The sequence below is a fragment of the Carex rostrata genome, chromosome 4, assembly GCF_964058835.1.
Source record: "Carex rostrata chromosome 4, lpCarRost1.2, whole genome shotgun sequence".
Lineage (NCBI taxonomy): Eukaryota > Viridiplantae > Streptophyta > Magnoliopsida > Poales > Cyperaceae > Carex > Carex rostrata.
The window spans coordinates 10,927,212-10,944,636 of NC_135921.1; the positions used below are offsets into that span (position 1 = coordinate 10,927,212).

Consider the following 17,425-nt stretch of genomic DNA (forward strand, 5'->3'; position numbering starts at 1 on the left):
GTTCCACAAATAACATTTTTAAGGATTCAAATCTGCTACTATCTTCATGCATAAACAGTAATCCTGCTATTTTTTTTTTCTGAATCTAGTCATTCAATTGTTTTAAGATGCAGATATAGACTGTTCTTGAAAAAAAATGCTTCGAGATTCATTCTCAAAAATAGTTAGGGCCCGTTCAGATATAGACTGTTCTTGAAAAAAAATACTTCGAGATTCATTCTCAAAAATAGTTAGGGTCCGTTCGGCAGTCCAGTAGAGAATAGGAATGGGTGTGGGAATAAAAAATTTTGAACTGAATTTTACTGTTCACAGTGGGAATAAAAACTTAACTGAGCAAATTTTTTTTTCCCACAATGAACAGTTATTCACTGAACGGACCCTTAAACAGCTGAATTCGTAAAAACAGAAATAGCATGATTACTGTTTAAGAAAATAAAGTAGCAACAGATTTGATTCTCATTTTTAAATACGCACGTCATGCCAGATCACGTTTATCATTCCTGCACCTATCTTCCGCAAGAAAAACAAAATAGACAATTATTACAGGAAGAGTTATACTGACATGCTAACTAGGTCTAATAATTAACTCTCTGGCGTAACGCCTCCGGATGAATGAGAGGAGGTAATGAATATATTGTGCTAACAACGAGGTGGATGAATCCTTTCATTGTCGATCTACTGTGGCATTACCAAATTTAGAATTTGTTTACTGGGTAATTAATTGACCACTACAGTACTGGAAATTTGTGCTTTACTTGGTACTCCACTTATGGTAACACTATCATTGTCACAGAATACCAGTGTCAAAGCTTGTATAATAGCAAAAAAAGGTTTTCAATTTATATTTTTTTATTTGTTGAAAAGTAAAAAAAAAAATAGTCCATTTTCCCACATTGTTTTCTTTATATTTTTGTAAAAATAAGTTAATAAATAAATAAAATTATTTTTCATATTATTTTGGATTCTAACTTTTTCATTTGTTATCTGGCCCATTTTACGAAGAAACACTTTCATCTTATCATCTACGAGTACGAGGGAAAGGCACTATAGAATTATCAGAGTACACTTGTAGTAGAAGACTGAATCACTTGAAATTAAAGGAGATATGGGAACATAAATATTAACTCATCTCCATTTATTTCCTTCAATGGACATATCAATAGTCAGACCTCTACTTGAACTGAACATTTCCATTTATTTAAAATGGAGAGGAAGAATAAGTTCAACCAAGAGCTCACGTGTATTTTTGGAGGCAGTGCAGCATTAATGCATGAAATTAACTGAAGGTAGGACCGTATGAGAGACGAAATAATGATGAAACTTTTGTTTCTTTGCATGTTTTTTCTCCTTCTCTCAAGTGGGCCCCATGTTTCAATCTCTCTCTCTCTCTCTCTCTCTCTCTCTCTCTCTCTATCTATTTATTACAACCGAAGTATAAACCAGGGCACACAATGGAAAGCAGGAGTGCATAAATACAAATCCTTGCCTCCTCTTTCTTTTTATACAAAGCTACCTTCATATATATCTCTACAACTACAAGCAAACCCCAAACACACCTAAGACAACAATTCTCAGAGATATCACCTTTTCTTTTTCTCTAGCTGTATTTTCACAATTTATTTAGCCTCCTTTGATGAACAGACGCATCCCATCATACAAAGAGGAGATTATTAAAACCTAATTCTCACCATGTTAAGTTCTCCCTCTCCGGCATCGGCGCCAACACCAATGCCGCCACCGCCGCCTACTCTTCCTTCTTTACAGATCAACTCAAAGAAGAAACGGCGACCGGCTGGTACCCCAGGTATACACTTTAAAATAAAATAACAGGAAGAAGAAGAAGAATTGGAAATTTTTAATTATGTAGCATTGTAATTTCATTGTTAATTCATCCTTTGATAATGTCGTATTTTCTCAGATCCTGATGCAGAGGTGGTATCACTGTCGCCGCGAACCCTCCTAGAATCAGACCGCTACGTTTGCGAGATCTGCAACCAGGGGTTCCAGAGAGACCAAAACCTCCAAATGCACCGGCGGCGGCACAAGGTGCCTTGGAAGCTTCTCAAAAGGGAGACGTCAGAGGCCTCGAAAAAGCGTGTTTTCGTGTGCCCCGAGCCATCATGTCTACACCATGACCCGTGCCATGCTCTCGGCGACCTGGTTGGGATCAAGAAGCACTTTAGGAGGAAGCACAGCGGCCACCGGCAGTGGGTCTGTGCCAAGTGCTCCAAAGCATATGCTGTTCAATCCGATTACAAGGCGCATCTCAAGACTTGTGGTACCAGAGGTCACTCTTGCGATTGCGGCCGTGTATTCTCTAGGTTAGATTATATTTTTTTGGAGAGTGAGACTATGGTGATTTGGAACTTGTCTAGTGTGTTTCTGATATTGTCAAGATGTGCGCTAAATAAAAATCAAAACACATCCAACAATTGTTGTATCAAAACACACTAGCTAGATAGATATACATTACATAGCACCATAGCTTCACTCTTTTTTATTTATTAAGTATGATCAGTTCGTCAGCCTTCTCAAAAAACAAAAAAAAGTATGATCAGTTCAAGTGGACTTTCATTGAATTTTCTTTTCTTGATCACACTTTGATTTTGATTCGTTTATAAGTACTTTGTCTTTCTTTTCTGATATGAAGAGGTTTATTTTGTTTAAGTATGTATGTGCATCAAGGAGTGAGTGATTGGGTGAGTTAGTGGGTGCGTCAGTAAGGCTGACAGCACGATTATTATTTTGGAAGAAATAAACTGAGTGGCACAATTTCCGAGGCTGACTGCTGGGTTTTGGCAGCCTTTTCATTTGTGTCTGTTCTGATCCTCAACCTGAGGTGTAAATGAACCTAAAGTTTGAAACCTTTAAGTGCTTGAAATTGATTTTTCAAACAAAAAATGATGCATTTTCTTGTCTTACTAGTTATTTCCATCACTCATGCCCTGTCTCTCCCTCAGACTTCAGTGTCAATATCTCCTCTCATTTCATTTCATGATAGTCAGCTTTCTTTAATAGACATGATAATTCAAATCACATCAAATGAAGCTTATAAAGTATACTCACTCACTCTAAAAGTTTAAACCCTTTTATATATGTTCGAAATTTGTATTTGTTTGGTCCTCTTACTATGCTTATATCAATAACTTAACTTCAAGAAATTACATTTTGATCGATCATAAATTCATAATATCTTCTCTCAATCAGAGTGGAGAGTTTCATAGAGCACCAAGACACATGCAATACCAGCAGATCTCGGGCCGAATTCAACACGATTCAGCGCCCGGTAAGCCCGAGCACACCGATTAACACCAACCCTACCCGAAAGCTGACACTGCCTAGCCTAAGAATCCCCAACCCAGCCTCTATCTTTCTTCACCCGAATCATGCCGCTTTCATGTCACCGGATCAACACTGCACTGCTAGCCTCGAGCTCCAACTCCTACCTCCATTCACTCCTAGACCCCCAGTCAACAACCCTTCTCATTGTACTTCTCTGATATCAACCGGAGAGTCCGATGTCACAAAACTCCAACTCTCAATTGGTCCAAGCAGTGCCGGTAGCATATCTACTGATTGGCCCGTGTTGTCGCCAGAGAGCGTGAAGTTAGATGCGCAAGAGCAATTTGGCCTTGCATTGATGGACAAAGCTCGAGCAGACGAAGGGAGACACCAGGCCAAGAGACAAGTGGAGTTAGCGGAAGAGGAGTTCGCGAAGGCGAAGAGAATCAGGCAACAGGCACAGTTGGAGCTGAGCAGAGCGCAATCATTACGAGATCATGCTGTTCGACAAATCAGCTCGGCATTACTGGAGATCACTTGTTTTTCTTGCAAACAGCAGTTCCAGGCAAAGCCATTGGCAGTCTCAGAAGACAACTCATTTGTTCTGTCAGCAGTGACTGAGGGGGAGGTTGCCAACTATGATCAGGTTGATCAAGGGAAGCATTGATGTTTGAATCAACTGCTTAATTATTTTATATTTAATTGGGAACTTCATATGTTAATTGGGTTGCTTTGTTTTTATAGGTCACTATAATTAAGTTGCTTTGTTTTGTGCATTTGTAACTAGCTAAGGGTTCTGGGGTGGGTTAATTTGTGTTTACCTTATTGACAATATTAAAACCGAAATATAGTGTGCTGGACTTCTTTCTTTGGTCTGTTTGGATCTTGTACAATATTATAAAATTCCGTCTTTGACAGAATAACTGTACTGTTTTCTTTCTTTCTTTTTTACTTTGTAATTCTGTCACCTCCCATGCACGTTTTCCTTGGTTTGCACATTAATTTAACAGTAGTTACATGACATTAAAAACATATATAGTCTTGTTAGGGAAGAATTCATGTGTATTATTAAACTTCATCGGGAGGAACTACACAAGTTTTACCGTAATATTTATAATCTTTACAATCATGCTATTTTCAATTTGATCAGCAATGTTTTCCTAAATCTACCATCAACAAGGGTTGCACAGAATTCAACCATTTTAAAATAATTTTCAAGATTCGTGCTTTCAATTAATATAAGATTCACATATATAAAATAAACCCCAAAATATTTGCATTCACAGTCCGTGCAGAAGCCAATAAAGAAGAACTACTTATGATATATCCGCAGCATGTAAGCAATTAAGCAATAACAATAATGCACTTGAGCATTGCTTTTTAAATAATTTTTCATTTGGTTGGAACAACTGCATTCTTCCACCTCTTCAATAGATATGCATTCTCCTAACCAATAAATTGTACATCACCGTAACTTCTTTCTTCAAAAAAAAAAAAGGAACTTGTTTTCTCTCTTTGCATGTGGCTCGCTCGTTCGTCTCTTTACATATTCACTTATTCACCTCACCCGCTGAGAATATTCTATATAAGATTGCCCAAACAACTATGTTATATATATAATTCAGAATCAGGAGCAAAAGTACCGTGCTCCAATGGAAAACTAAAATTCCACTTAAAAGTGATTGATTTTCCAAGTTACAAGACAAGTTCATCACCGCCAACACTTATGTAGCTAGAAAGGGATGATCACATCAAGAGTTAAGTCTTGTGTTCTCTATGCCTCTAGAAAATTTTAATTCACATCTTTTACAACTCAATTTTAAGAAACCAAAAAATTTATTTTATAAATAGAGGATATTATAAAGTAAATAAATCTAAAAAAGAAGAAAGAAAAAAAAAAAGGTTTCTTCACCTTTCCTCCCCTCCCCTCACTTTCATCCCTTCAGGATCAAGCCATGATCAGTGCACTGAAGACCTCTCTGCACATATCTTCCTTGACCTTTTGCCTCATATATATAGGTATAGCAAACAACAATCGCACAATTGTTACATCCACTCGTCTTCCCTCATGCTAACACCTCAGCGATTGATTGACCCCCTATAGGATGAAGGTTGTCTAGCGGTGTCTTGCAACATCTAGAAAGAAAGATATTATATTAATTTTTTCTTTGTTCATTAGATTTAGAACATGGCACCTTGTGGCAAGATAAGACCTGCGTCTCTCGTCGGATGGAATTGCTATGGATAGCGATACTGAAGAGTGAAGATAGAGCAACGTTGATTTCAATAGTAGGATAGTTTTTTGCATTTTTTTTTACCAGTACTTCTATTTTACTTTTATTAACGGGTCTGGTTATTCTGACATTTTGCATATGTCTTTTACGAAAGTCGAACCTGCGTTTTCGTAGAGAGTGTCACTGTGGTAAACTCGCACCTCTTTTTTTACTATAATTGATCACCATCTTGTGCTTGTTTGGTTTTATACTCAGTACGTAATACTGTAATTTTGTAACTTATTTAATATGATAATTTAATTGTAGGAAACTATCTATTGTTAATTTATTTAATATTTTAAAAACATTGGAAATTATAAAAATACAATTATTGGTGTGTTCTCAATAACTTAATAAGACTTGTATCAAAATTGAAATAGTTTAAAATTTGATTGGTCTATCGTGAAATCATTAAATTTTCATTATTAAATTTTTTGAATTGTTTCATGAAAGCCAAACATCCTTCAAATCAATTCAAATTTGATACATATATTGTTTAAGAAATGAAGACCAGATTTACAATTTTATTTTTTATTTCAATAATATTATTTAAAATAATAAAATTTATACAAATAAAGTTCGATGTACCCGAGAGATTGGTAGATTGTGCTCATGCTCAGATTGGTAGATTGTGAACCTGCATAATTTCTTTCATTAGCACAAAACAATATTGTTGAAATCAAAGCAAGATAGGGAAATCCAGGAGAGCCTTCATACTCAGATGAGGTTTATGCCTGATGATACGGCAAGGACAAAGAAAAGTCGAAGCAGAGGAGAACGAAGAGGACGAAGGGAAGAAGGAAGAGAGAAGAATAAGAGAAGGAAGAAGATTACATTACTACAAACACATCACTGCCATCAACCATAACACGTACCTTATTTATGTATATAGATAGTAGATACTATAGATGAGGTGGAACAAATTTACAACACCTCCATCCGAACCCAGTAAGTCGAGAAGAGAGAGTAGCGAGGCAGAGCAGTGGTCAGATCCATTAATGGAAGCACTGCTCGGATTGAGTAAGGTGAAATGGACCGGACAGAATGGAAGAGCGGAGGGCGGAGAGCAGAGGAGCTTCGTCGACTCTCAAAATATCGCCTTCTGATCGCCAGGCGATACTTTCAAGGGGACTATGGAGGAAACGTAGTTCAACCCAGGAGGATCTACATTCACCTGTACGTAGCGGTACACAAAAAGTTCACAACTTGAAACTCAGTTTGGAATCAATTCAGAATCAATTCGGATTCAATTCACTAATAACTCGAGTCAAAACTGACTCGAGTTTACTGATTCGATTGATTTGTGAGTCGAATCTAAGTTATCCCCAACTCGCTTAGATTCACACCAAACTCTAATCCATATATTCCTAATTTTTGTGTCCCCATACATGTTTCCTCCAATCTACTGTATTGCTGTTTGAAACTTAAAAAAAAATCGCCGCTTCTCAAATGACTAAGCCTTATCTGTTTGGTAATTTTTAATTATTTACTATTTTGGTATTTTTGTGATTTTTAATTATGTATTGGCTATAGTCTCATTATGTGATATTTTTAGTTATGTATTATTTTAGTAAACTATGTAATATTTGTTTTGTTAGAATTAAATTAGATTGTCTCACTATGTACTACATTATGAGTCACGAGTCGACTCGCCTCGACTCGAGTTGCTCGCTCATGAGTTGATTCCAAATTAGAGTCACGAGTCCGAGTTGCTCACTATGTACTACATTATGAGTCACGAGTCCGAGTTGATTCCAAATTAGAGTTTCTGACTTAGAATTGAATTAGTAACTCGGGCTCAACTCGGCTCATGAGTTGAATCCAACTCGGACTCAACTCAGCTCATGAGTAGCCCTACTCGTACGGGTGGTTTACCACCCCTATGATTTTTAAATTTTTAATTATATGTATATTGAAATTTAATTTAATTTTATTATTTTAGAACTTTTTATATAGTACAATCCCCTCATAAAATAGATGTTCACATGTAGCTCAGTGGTTCAAGTTTATTTTGTGATTGTGTAGAATTTGAGTTCAATATTCACCAATAAAATATTTTTCTTTTAAGTTTTAGCACCTCTATTCTAATTTTCTAGTTCCGCCTAGCTAGGTAAAAAGACTGATTTTGTTTTTGTTGTGATTCTTTTTTTCATGGAAGATCCGACCATATAAAGGGTTTAATATAGGGAAAATTTGTTATTTGTCACTCCAAAACTTTCAAATTTGAAAAATGTCATCCCGAAATTTGAAATTGTAATAATAGCACTCTAAATTTCATTAATTTTTTATTTTTCCACTCTAAATAATTAATGACTAAAATACCATCCCTTCTTCTTCTCCTGCCTCCTCTTCTTCTTTATATTCTCTTCCCATGACCATGGCCATATTGAAAATTGAAAAAAAAAAAACTCTCAAATTATAAAGCCAAAAATTGAAAAAGAAGTTTCCTTTGATTTGTTAGCAACAACTTATATTGTTTTCTTTCTTGGAGTTGTATTGGTGGATACATAAAATATAAAATATCTGACAGAAACCTCAAATTCATTATGCTCCTTCTATTCAATCCTGAATACCCTCATTTCGATGTTTTTGTAATAATCACTCATACTGGCACTGAGATTACATTAAAAAAAAATTCTAGTGATAAAAAAAATTAAACTAACCAAAACCAACTCCATGTCAGCCATTGGTATATTCTTATAGTGCTTGATGTAAGTGCCTGTCTTTCTCGCTATTTGTGCTAGCTTTTCTGCATTCATATAAATTGGTTTTATTAATTTATTTTTGTACTATTTCCAATTTCCTATTAGTTTGAATCCAGATCAAATGTGCAACAACATTTTGTATATTAAATAGGCATACCGGTACACCACAATAATTCGATTGAATGTAGGCTCTTGAATTTAAAGAATATAATTAAATTTTCAACTTTATAATTTGATAGTTTTTTTTCTCATTTTTGATATGATCATTGCAATGGGAGGAGAATATAAAAAAGAAGAGGCAGAAGAAGAAGAAGAAGAAGAAATAGAGGGTATTTTAGTCATTAATTATTTGGAGTGACAAAATTAAAAATTAATGAAATTTAGAGTGACATTATTATAATTTCAAATTTGGAGATTTTGAAGTGATAAATAACTATTTTTCCCTTTAATATAACATCACTGGTTAATGGGTATACAAAGACCAACAAACTAACACTGAACTTGTTAAACATAAAAAATTAGTGTCAGTATATATATGCAAGTTGTTTTCGTTCTCTCTAGACATGCGTTCAATTTTCTCCCTTTTTGAAATCATATTTTGCTTCAATCTTCGAGAGAATACATCACTTTATATAGAAGCATATTTGATATTTCCTGTCCTCTATGTTGGCAAATTGCATGAGCTATTAAAATCTAATAATGAAAAAGAGCTAGCGACTATTTCAACTGAAAATAAACAAAACATTTGTCATTCAGTTAATTTTTCTGGTAAATCACTGTCTAATTAATACTCAATCTGCTACCAGTTAATTACCGGGAGGAAAGAGATTTCGTATCGTCAATATATATCTCAAAATTTGAATTACTATGTAAAAAATTCAGACCATTCAGATTCTTTTCCTATTAATATTGCTACTTTGCTAGGTGCATTTCAACAAAATTCATATAAACTTTTAGTCCGATTTAAAGTACAGTTAATAAAAAGAACAGTAACATATATAAACTCGGATGCCAAACACTACAGTCCATTGGGTGCAGGAATGCACTGTTTTCATATGGAGAAACTGAAAAAGAGGTGAATGATCCTATCTGTTCCTGCCACATTTTTGTTGCTTCTTTTCTCTAATCGTCTCATCAGCATTCATGAGACATGAGACTCTCTCTCTCTCTAAAGGCACTGTGGAATGTAGTAACAGGTGCATGACATGGTATTCAGTGCCACTAACTCTTGCTCTGTCTTTCTCTCCTTGAATTGGATTCGTCAGAAGTTGGGAGTGTAATTTGGATTATCTATGGTGTATCCGACACAGAGAAATTACCGGTCGGAACCGTTCACTGTTTTCTCTGCGTATCGTGTTCACTGTCATTACCGTTCCATCTGCATTGTAAGCAACATTTATAGTAGATGGTCAAATCTTGCTCAGTTTACCGTTGAATGAATCCCGCCCTTCGGAAATCCCTACTATTTTTTTTCTTTTCTTTATTACTTGTTAATGGCTGCAAACTAATCGAACCGAATCAAACTTACTCTAATTTGAATTTGGTTTGAACTAATTTCGAATTAAGTTTGGTTTGAATTAATTTTGAGTCGAATTTTTTACGAACTCAATTTCGAATACTTTATGAACATTTTTATGACAAGGAAGAGTGATCGTAGTCGCCGAAAGCAAGAGGTAAAAGTCGTCTAGGGTTTTAGAACTGAGAGCGAGGGTTACGACTTACGAGTTATGACTTATGGCTGAGCGGCTTTATGTTTTAACTTTTAAGTCATCAGCGAACATAAGTCATCAGCAGAAAGCAACGGTTCACATTACTTTGAATTTCGAACTAGAATAGTTCGCAAATCTATTTCGAACGAATCAGGTCCAGTTTGAATTTGGTTTGAATTAATTTCGAACTATTTTGAATCGAATATTTTACGAAAATTTTCGAATTAAATTTGAATTGAATCACAAACTACGAATTTTTTGTGCAGCCCTACTTGTATAGAATATATTACACGAAATTTAATGATAAAATGCGTACGTCAGTACAGCATATTTTCAAATGGAAGATATGATTTTTTTTTCCAAACTAATCTCTCTTATTACACAAGTGATATCGTTTGCAGTACTATCTAAAGTAATAATTTTTGTACCTATCTAAAATTTTCAAAAATATAAAATTTTGTCTCCAATCTTATTTTAACGTGAATGACATATTGAGCGATTCAGATCGTCTGTTTGAATTTTGAAATTGAAGATACAAATGTTAAGGTACAATTGGGGCATGAAGCAATGAGACATTTGAGCCCTCCTCATATATATGTTTATATATAGAGATGGGCTATGGTGCATTGGACCATAAATCATCGATTCAAAGTCCAAATGACCGATCCAAACTGTTCATCTTGTTCTCCATATTAATATGTGCTTGGAGACCAAATTTTACATTTTTTTGGAATTTTTTTACTATTTTTTTAGATTTATTGAAAATCTGCAAATCCGGGTGAACAGTAAAAAACAGTAAAAATTTCTGCACCACTGGACCGGTAATTTTCAAAGTGGCTTAATAAATAGTAAAAAAATCCAAAAAAAATGTAAAATTTTGTCTCCAAGTACATATTAATATGGAGAACAAGATGAACGGTTTGTTTGGATCGGTCATTTGGGTTTTGAATTGGTGATTTATGGTCCAATGCACAAGGGTGCCTATACATTGCAATGTACCATAGCCCATCTCTCTCTCTCTGGAGAGAGAGAGAGGAGGGATCCAATTACACCCTTTTTTGGTGATACCGGATTATACCCTATGTTTACAAAGTCTAAACAGTCGATCCAAACCGTTCAACTTGATGGATATGTTAAAATGTACCTGCAGATCAAATTTTATATTTTTTTTGAATTTTTTTACTATTTACTATATAAAATTTGATCTGCAAGCACATTTTAACATATCCATCAAGTTGAACGGTTTGGATTGACTGTTTGGACTTTGAAAATGCACGGTGTCATCTGATCCCTCCTCATATATATATATATATATATATATAGAGAGAGAGAGAGAGGGATTGGCTACTCTACTTACATAAGCATATGAGGGTATATGCTTATAAGTCATTTTTTTCGTTTTCAAAATCCAAAAAGTCGATATGAACCGTTAGATGTGATCTCTATATTGAAATATGCTTAGAGACCAAATTTTACATTTTTTCTGAATTTTTTTAGTATTTATTAAGCCACTTTGAAAACCGCTGATCCAACGGTGGCTCAACAAAACAGTAAAATAAGAAGCCACCGTTGGATCAGCGATTTTCAAAGTGGCTTCATAAATAGTAAAAAAATTCAGAAAAATATAAAATTTGGTCTCCAAGCATATTTCAATATAGAGATCACATCTAACGGTTCATATTGACTTTTTGGATTTTGAAAATGAAAAAATGACTTATAATCATATACCCTCATATGCTTATGTAAGTAGAGTAACCAACATCTATCTATCTATATATATATATATATATATATATATATATATATATATGGGTAAGGCTAAGGTGCTATGGGTTGTATACAGACCTACGGTGCTACGGCTCAATATTCGAGTTTTCAAAATTCAAACAGTCGATCCGAATCGTTCACCTTGTTCTCCATATTAATATGTGTTTGGAGACCAAATTTTATATTTTTTGGAAATTTTTTACTATTTTTTTAGATAGGTAGAAAATCAGTTGATCTAAAAAATTATATACCATTCAGATATTTGATTTTCTACCTATCTAAAAACATAGTAAAAAATTTCCAAAAAATGTAAAATTTGGTCTCCAAACACATATTAATATGGAAAACAAGATGAACGGTTCGGATCAACCGTTTGAATTTTAACAACTCAAATATTGTGCCGTAGCACTATAAGTTTCTATGCAACCCATAGCACCTTAGCCTTACCATATATATATACATATATATACACTAGTATCGTGTTCGTGCATTGCAACAGAAATATATTATAAGATTGAATAGAATATAAATAGACTTTTTTGTTTGACATTCACACAAAATTAAGAAAAAAATATTTAAATGAAAATAAAAGACACAAATGAGAAAAAATAGATATCCAAATAATAAATAACAACAAAAGAATCTACATATATATATTCAGATCAAAAATATATGATTGTTTTCATCAGCATAAGATCTGCTATTAATCTATTTACAAATATACAGTAGCCCAAAACAAAATCCGGAAAGATATGATAGTTTACATTTTCATTGTCGAAAGTATGGAGGAAGAGGAGAAATAAAATGGAGGAAACAGATAAATAAGGAAATAATTCAATTGCAAGAATTGCCAGGGATTTATTCAATTTTAAATAAGGAGATAGTTGTAAAGAGAAATAAGGAAACAAATCACTAGGGATTTATTCAATTTTAATAGTGACAAACCATGTAGCAATTTATGTGGTGAGTTTGTCTTTAAGTAAATTTAGACTTCTACACATAAAATAGATGTATTTAATCAAAAGAAGATATATTATGTGATTGAAGGGCTGATATTCAATTTGAAAGTTCATCTTTCAATCTCAGCCGTTGACGGATCAGAACAACTACGTGCATAATATAAGAATGAAGATATATATATATTTTTGTATATTGATGGATCAAAAATCAGAGCTAATAATATTTATAACCTTAATTGTCTACTTTACAATCGATTTACAAGCATATGAATCTATCGTATAGTACAGATCGGGGTGTCGATCCACAGGGATAGTGTATTAAGAGATCTAATCACTAATCAAGTCTAGGTTTTTAGTTCTTTTAGGTTGTTTGATTTGGTTGATTGAGTTTTTTGGTTGTAGGTTCAGTCAAAACAATACAGTAAATGTTTTATGTTTAGAAAATAGACTTCTAGTGATAAGGCTATATATCATTCTTATTCGTTTAATCTAGTCTCTGGTAAGTAGGCAAACGTACGTTTGCGGTGCTGTCACCAACTGCATGTAAGTGCACAAACCTATCAATTATGGTTTCTACTCCAATCGGACTTGCATGCAGTTTGACCAGAACCGTGTGTGCCCTGCACTAGTATCAAATGCAACCTGAGAGTTGCTAATCTTACTCTAGTGCTAATCACATGTATGCTATAGCACCATAATTGAGAAAGACTGGTAAGGGGATGGTACCCTAGCCTCACCTTAATCAATCACATATATAAAGATCAATCATAAGTCTCAATTAACATGACTAGAAGGATTTAAAGTTCACAGTTACGTCCTTTCTTTATACCTTTTGTAGATGAAATAACCAAGATTATCTTGCTATCAGTCTATAGAACACGACATTCATCTGCAGATCTATATTCCAATAGGTTTCTAACTGAGGTCAGACCACAAGGGATCAACAGGTATGTTTATTTTCCTTATTAGATCTAAGATAATTGTACCATATTCTTACTGGTCAACCCTATACGCCTACCATGGAGTGTACATCTTTATTGTGTCAAGGTTAAAGCACACAAAGTTAGATAGTAATAGTGATTCCTATAGATACCTAGAGGAGGGTGAATATGGTCTTTTTTAAGTTTCTAATGCTATTTAACAAATATTCACTTATTTAAAGTTATCTAACATGTGTATTGATATTCTTGGTTGAAACAATTATATTCAAGTAAAACAAGTGTACGTAAAGTAAATAAAAGAGTTAAGAGACACTTGACAAGCGAGATGATTACAAAGTTCGGCACTAACGTCTACGTCTTCGGGGCTTCGACCTTCTTGATAGCGAAGCTTTCTTTACCCAATACAAAATGATTACAAAGGTGGAACTGGTGAGCCCTTACAAAGCTTCGAAAAGCCACATAGTCCGAGCACTAGAGGCTCAAAGAAAAAGAGACGAGCACAAAAGGCTCTAGTGTTTGTAGTAGATGAGTATAACTCTAACAACTAATTCAAGATCTTACAATTGATTGAGTATATGGTGGAGTATGCTTAAGATTGTATATGAATATTGAAGTTTGAATGTACAAGCAACTATGGCTTTTTCTAGATCTGAATTTTCAAAATATTGCAGTTAGAGGCCGCTAAAGAGAGAGACCAAACCTCGATTTTGCTTCTATTTATACAGATAGAAGCATAATAAGGTAATTGGCCTTAATTGTTGCAACGGTGCAAGAACCGTTACAACGGTTAGTCCAGTTACGCACGTTTGGTTGCACTGAGTAACCCTAATGCTTTGTTAACCGTTACAACGGTGGTCACAACTGTTTGCTTTGAAAGTTTGAGGTGCGAATTCAATTTTATCCATTGAAAAATGATTTTTAATGAATTAAACAATCGCCTAACGATTTAACTCGATTGGCTGTATAACAATTAACCTGTTGTAGCGCCTTATTAACTGTTGCAACAATTAGTCTTAAATTAGCACATTCTCAAGCATACTTTATCAATTTTACAGATATCTAAACATAATCTTGAAATGATGCTTCTATGTCTTCGGCTAGGTTCTTCATGACTCATCCTTGATAAGTATAGCAATTTGTGATCCATTCTTGATGTATGTTTTGAAATTTATATTCGTCTTAAACCTGCACGATATCTCAAGACAAGGAATATCTCAAGACAAGGAATTATAAAATTCAACAAATATATGTTTTGCAAATCTAGTCAAAGAGATAAGTAGATTATGGCCATCCAACAATCTTCCCCTTTTGACAATTTGGAAAAACATATATATTATGTGAGTGCATAAATTGGTTATTCCCATAAATTTCAGATTTTTTAATTTTTAATTTTCTTGTGGTTATTGAATACCAATTTTTATGAACTTTTAATATCTTTTTGGAAATGGACGAAAGAGAGAAATATCACAAATATGGAAAAAGAATATGAGACGGCTGTTAATGCCAAAATATATAGTAAAAATCACTACTTTTTAGTATGAAAAATGTCAGAAATGCGTATACAAAGAACTCATTTTCCTGAATTATTCACCGCAAATGTGTTTTTAGGCTATTTTGGCAGATTTTGGAGAAAGTTGCGAATTTAGGCCGAAAACGGAGCAAAAATGTCATATTTAGATCGATTCTGAAGGAAGCGTCAAAATAGGGCAACACATGGAGTATGCAAACACCTCACATGAAGTGCACAACATGCAACATGGCGAAATTCACTGAAATTCAGCTAAGTACAGTGCCCTACGGCCTTGGGTATGTTGCATGCGGCATAAATGCCTATGCCGCAGGGGCACACAGATTGGATCTGTGGACTGTCTAGTTTGGATTAAATCTCAGCCGTTAGACAGCAACCTTCTGATAGGGATAAAATAAGTCACTATTTTCCCTATCACTTAGCATATATTATTGCCATTTATCAACTTACGGTTGCTCATTTTATAGAAAATCAGATTCTTTTTTGTTATTTCACTTGATTTTAGAGAATTGCAGATTTTCAATGATATTGGAGCAAAAAAGGCATAAAACATGCAATTCTGACATCTCAGCCTCAGGCACACGGATGCCTTCATCCGTATACTACTCGGAAGAGCTATTGCAGACGGTTATAACCGTTCGTGCGGATCTCAGCCAAACCGCATGCTATTCCGGCATCCGCACGCAGAAACTGTTAGAACAACAGTTACAGATCTAACTTCCCAACCAAGACCTATTTAAGCAAATGGATGCAAGGAAAAGATCTCTCTCTCGAATCTCTGGAACCACAGAAGAATATACACATATGAGAGCACTTAGAACTGGGTTTCACTCTAGTGGAGGCTATGCAAAGGAGAAATCACTAAGAAATAACAAGGTCTCTACTAGAAGAGGAGGAAGGAATTGTTGGGTTTTGAGGAACGGTTCAAACCCATTTAATTAGCTTAAGCTGCGGAAAGAGTAAAACAAAAAATTTTACATCTAACTTAAGCTACGGATTAAATGAATCAAGAAGATTCGTTTAATCCTATTTATAGATCTACTCCATAATTGATTTCCTAAAGCATTAAATCTATTTACAAATTAAATAGATTAATATAACAATTTATACCTTGATTCCAAATCTCAGTTGGAATGCAGACCGAGTGAGTAGAGCCTCACCAGGGATGGAATCGACTCGCAGTATCACACGTGTGATACCTCTATTGGTTATCCACCAGGACTAACCGGAGAGCGATTTATTTCTTCTGCCAGAAATACCGTAAACCGCGGAATTCTGTAGAAACACTATTCACCGAGAAAATGATGAAATAAATATATTTGTGTCCCGAAGTAACTCGGTTTTGCTTAAAAGCTAAACCGCAGGATTACACAAAATATATTATTTCCTAATCTCAAAATAACCGAAATCAAGGAAGAGAGAAAAACTGATTAACGAAGTAATCAGATTAACACGTGAATTAGTGAGTCTTTCTCTCTACCCCTACCCCTCTATTTATAGAGTTTTGAGGAGGTTCGCAAAAGACCGAAATACCCCTCAAAACAAATCTATTTACCAAAAGTCCTTGACACCTCATCCTTTTATCATGTGAAATGACCAAAATACCCTTGCCACCTCACATGACACATGTCAACACATGGGAAGTCGGCACCAAGGTAAAAAAACCATTTTACCCTTGGTCCATTAAGGCATGAATATTGTTGGGCTTTGATTTTGGGCTTTGACTTTTGGGCTTTTAATTTTAATTAAGGCTTTGATTATTTTGGGCTTTTAAATCCATAATTCAAACCCATAATTAACAAATTAAAATCCAAATCAAATATATATAATTGTCATATACAATTATATTTCTTTTCGGTTGTTGTTCGGTAACTTTTATACAACGTAACGTGTACGTTTATAAATTAACCGTTGTTTCTGCTTGTCATTCTAAATGACATTTATAATTTAATTATATCATGTATAATTACTTATAACCATCTTAATATTAATTATAATCAATTTATAATTAATCAGTAAGATTCTCCGAGTAGCTCCTATATGGTGTGACCCAATAGGATCTGTGTTATGTTGGTAAACAGAGTTAAAACTGTTTTAACTTCTATAATCATGGGTGGCGTCTGGCAACACATCATGACCATCCAATTACACAGATGATGTTGTACTGTACAATATCACGATCCAGTAAACAATTTACTTGTGTCAGTTCTTCTGTCTCATAGCTATCAGATCAGTTTCAAGGTAGATGTGTGTCATCCTTG

The 17,425-nt window shown here is 34.4% G+C and overlaps 1 protein-coding gene across 1 annotated transcript; it reads left to right on the plus strand.

Moving 5' to 3' along the window:
- The first annotated feature begins 1,442 nt into the window (after positions 1 to 1,442).
- Positions 1,443 to 4,092, plus strand: LOC144553629 (protein indeterminate-domain 14-like). Its single transcript, XM_078301877.1, has 3 exons — positions 1,443 to 1,804; positions 1,919 to 2,321; positions 3,208 to 4,092. Exons 1-3 carry the CDS (start codon positions 1,690 to 1,692, stop codon positions 3,947 to 3,949), a joined length of 1,260 nt encoding a protein of 419 aa, XP_078158003.1. The 5' UTR covers positions 1,443 to 1,689; the 3' UTR covers positions 3,950 to 4,092.
- Positions 4,093 to 17,425: the final 13,333 nt, after the last annotated feature.

Bases quoted from the DNA above. Each gene is read 5' to 3' on its own strand.
- LOC144553629 (XM_078301877.1), top strand. From the start codon at position 1,690: ATGTTAAGTTCTCCCTCTCCGGCATCGGCGCCAACACCAATGCCGCCA. The intron at 1,805-1,918 runs GTATACACTTTA...GTATTTTCTCAG, and splicing joins GCGACCGGCTGGTACCCCAG to ATCCTGATGCAGAGGTGGTA. The intron at 2,322-3,207 runs GTTAGATTATAT...TCTCTCAATCAG, and splicing joins TGCGGCCGTGTATTCTCTAG to AGTGGAGAGTTTCATAGAGC.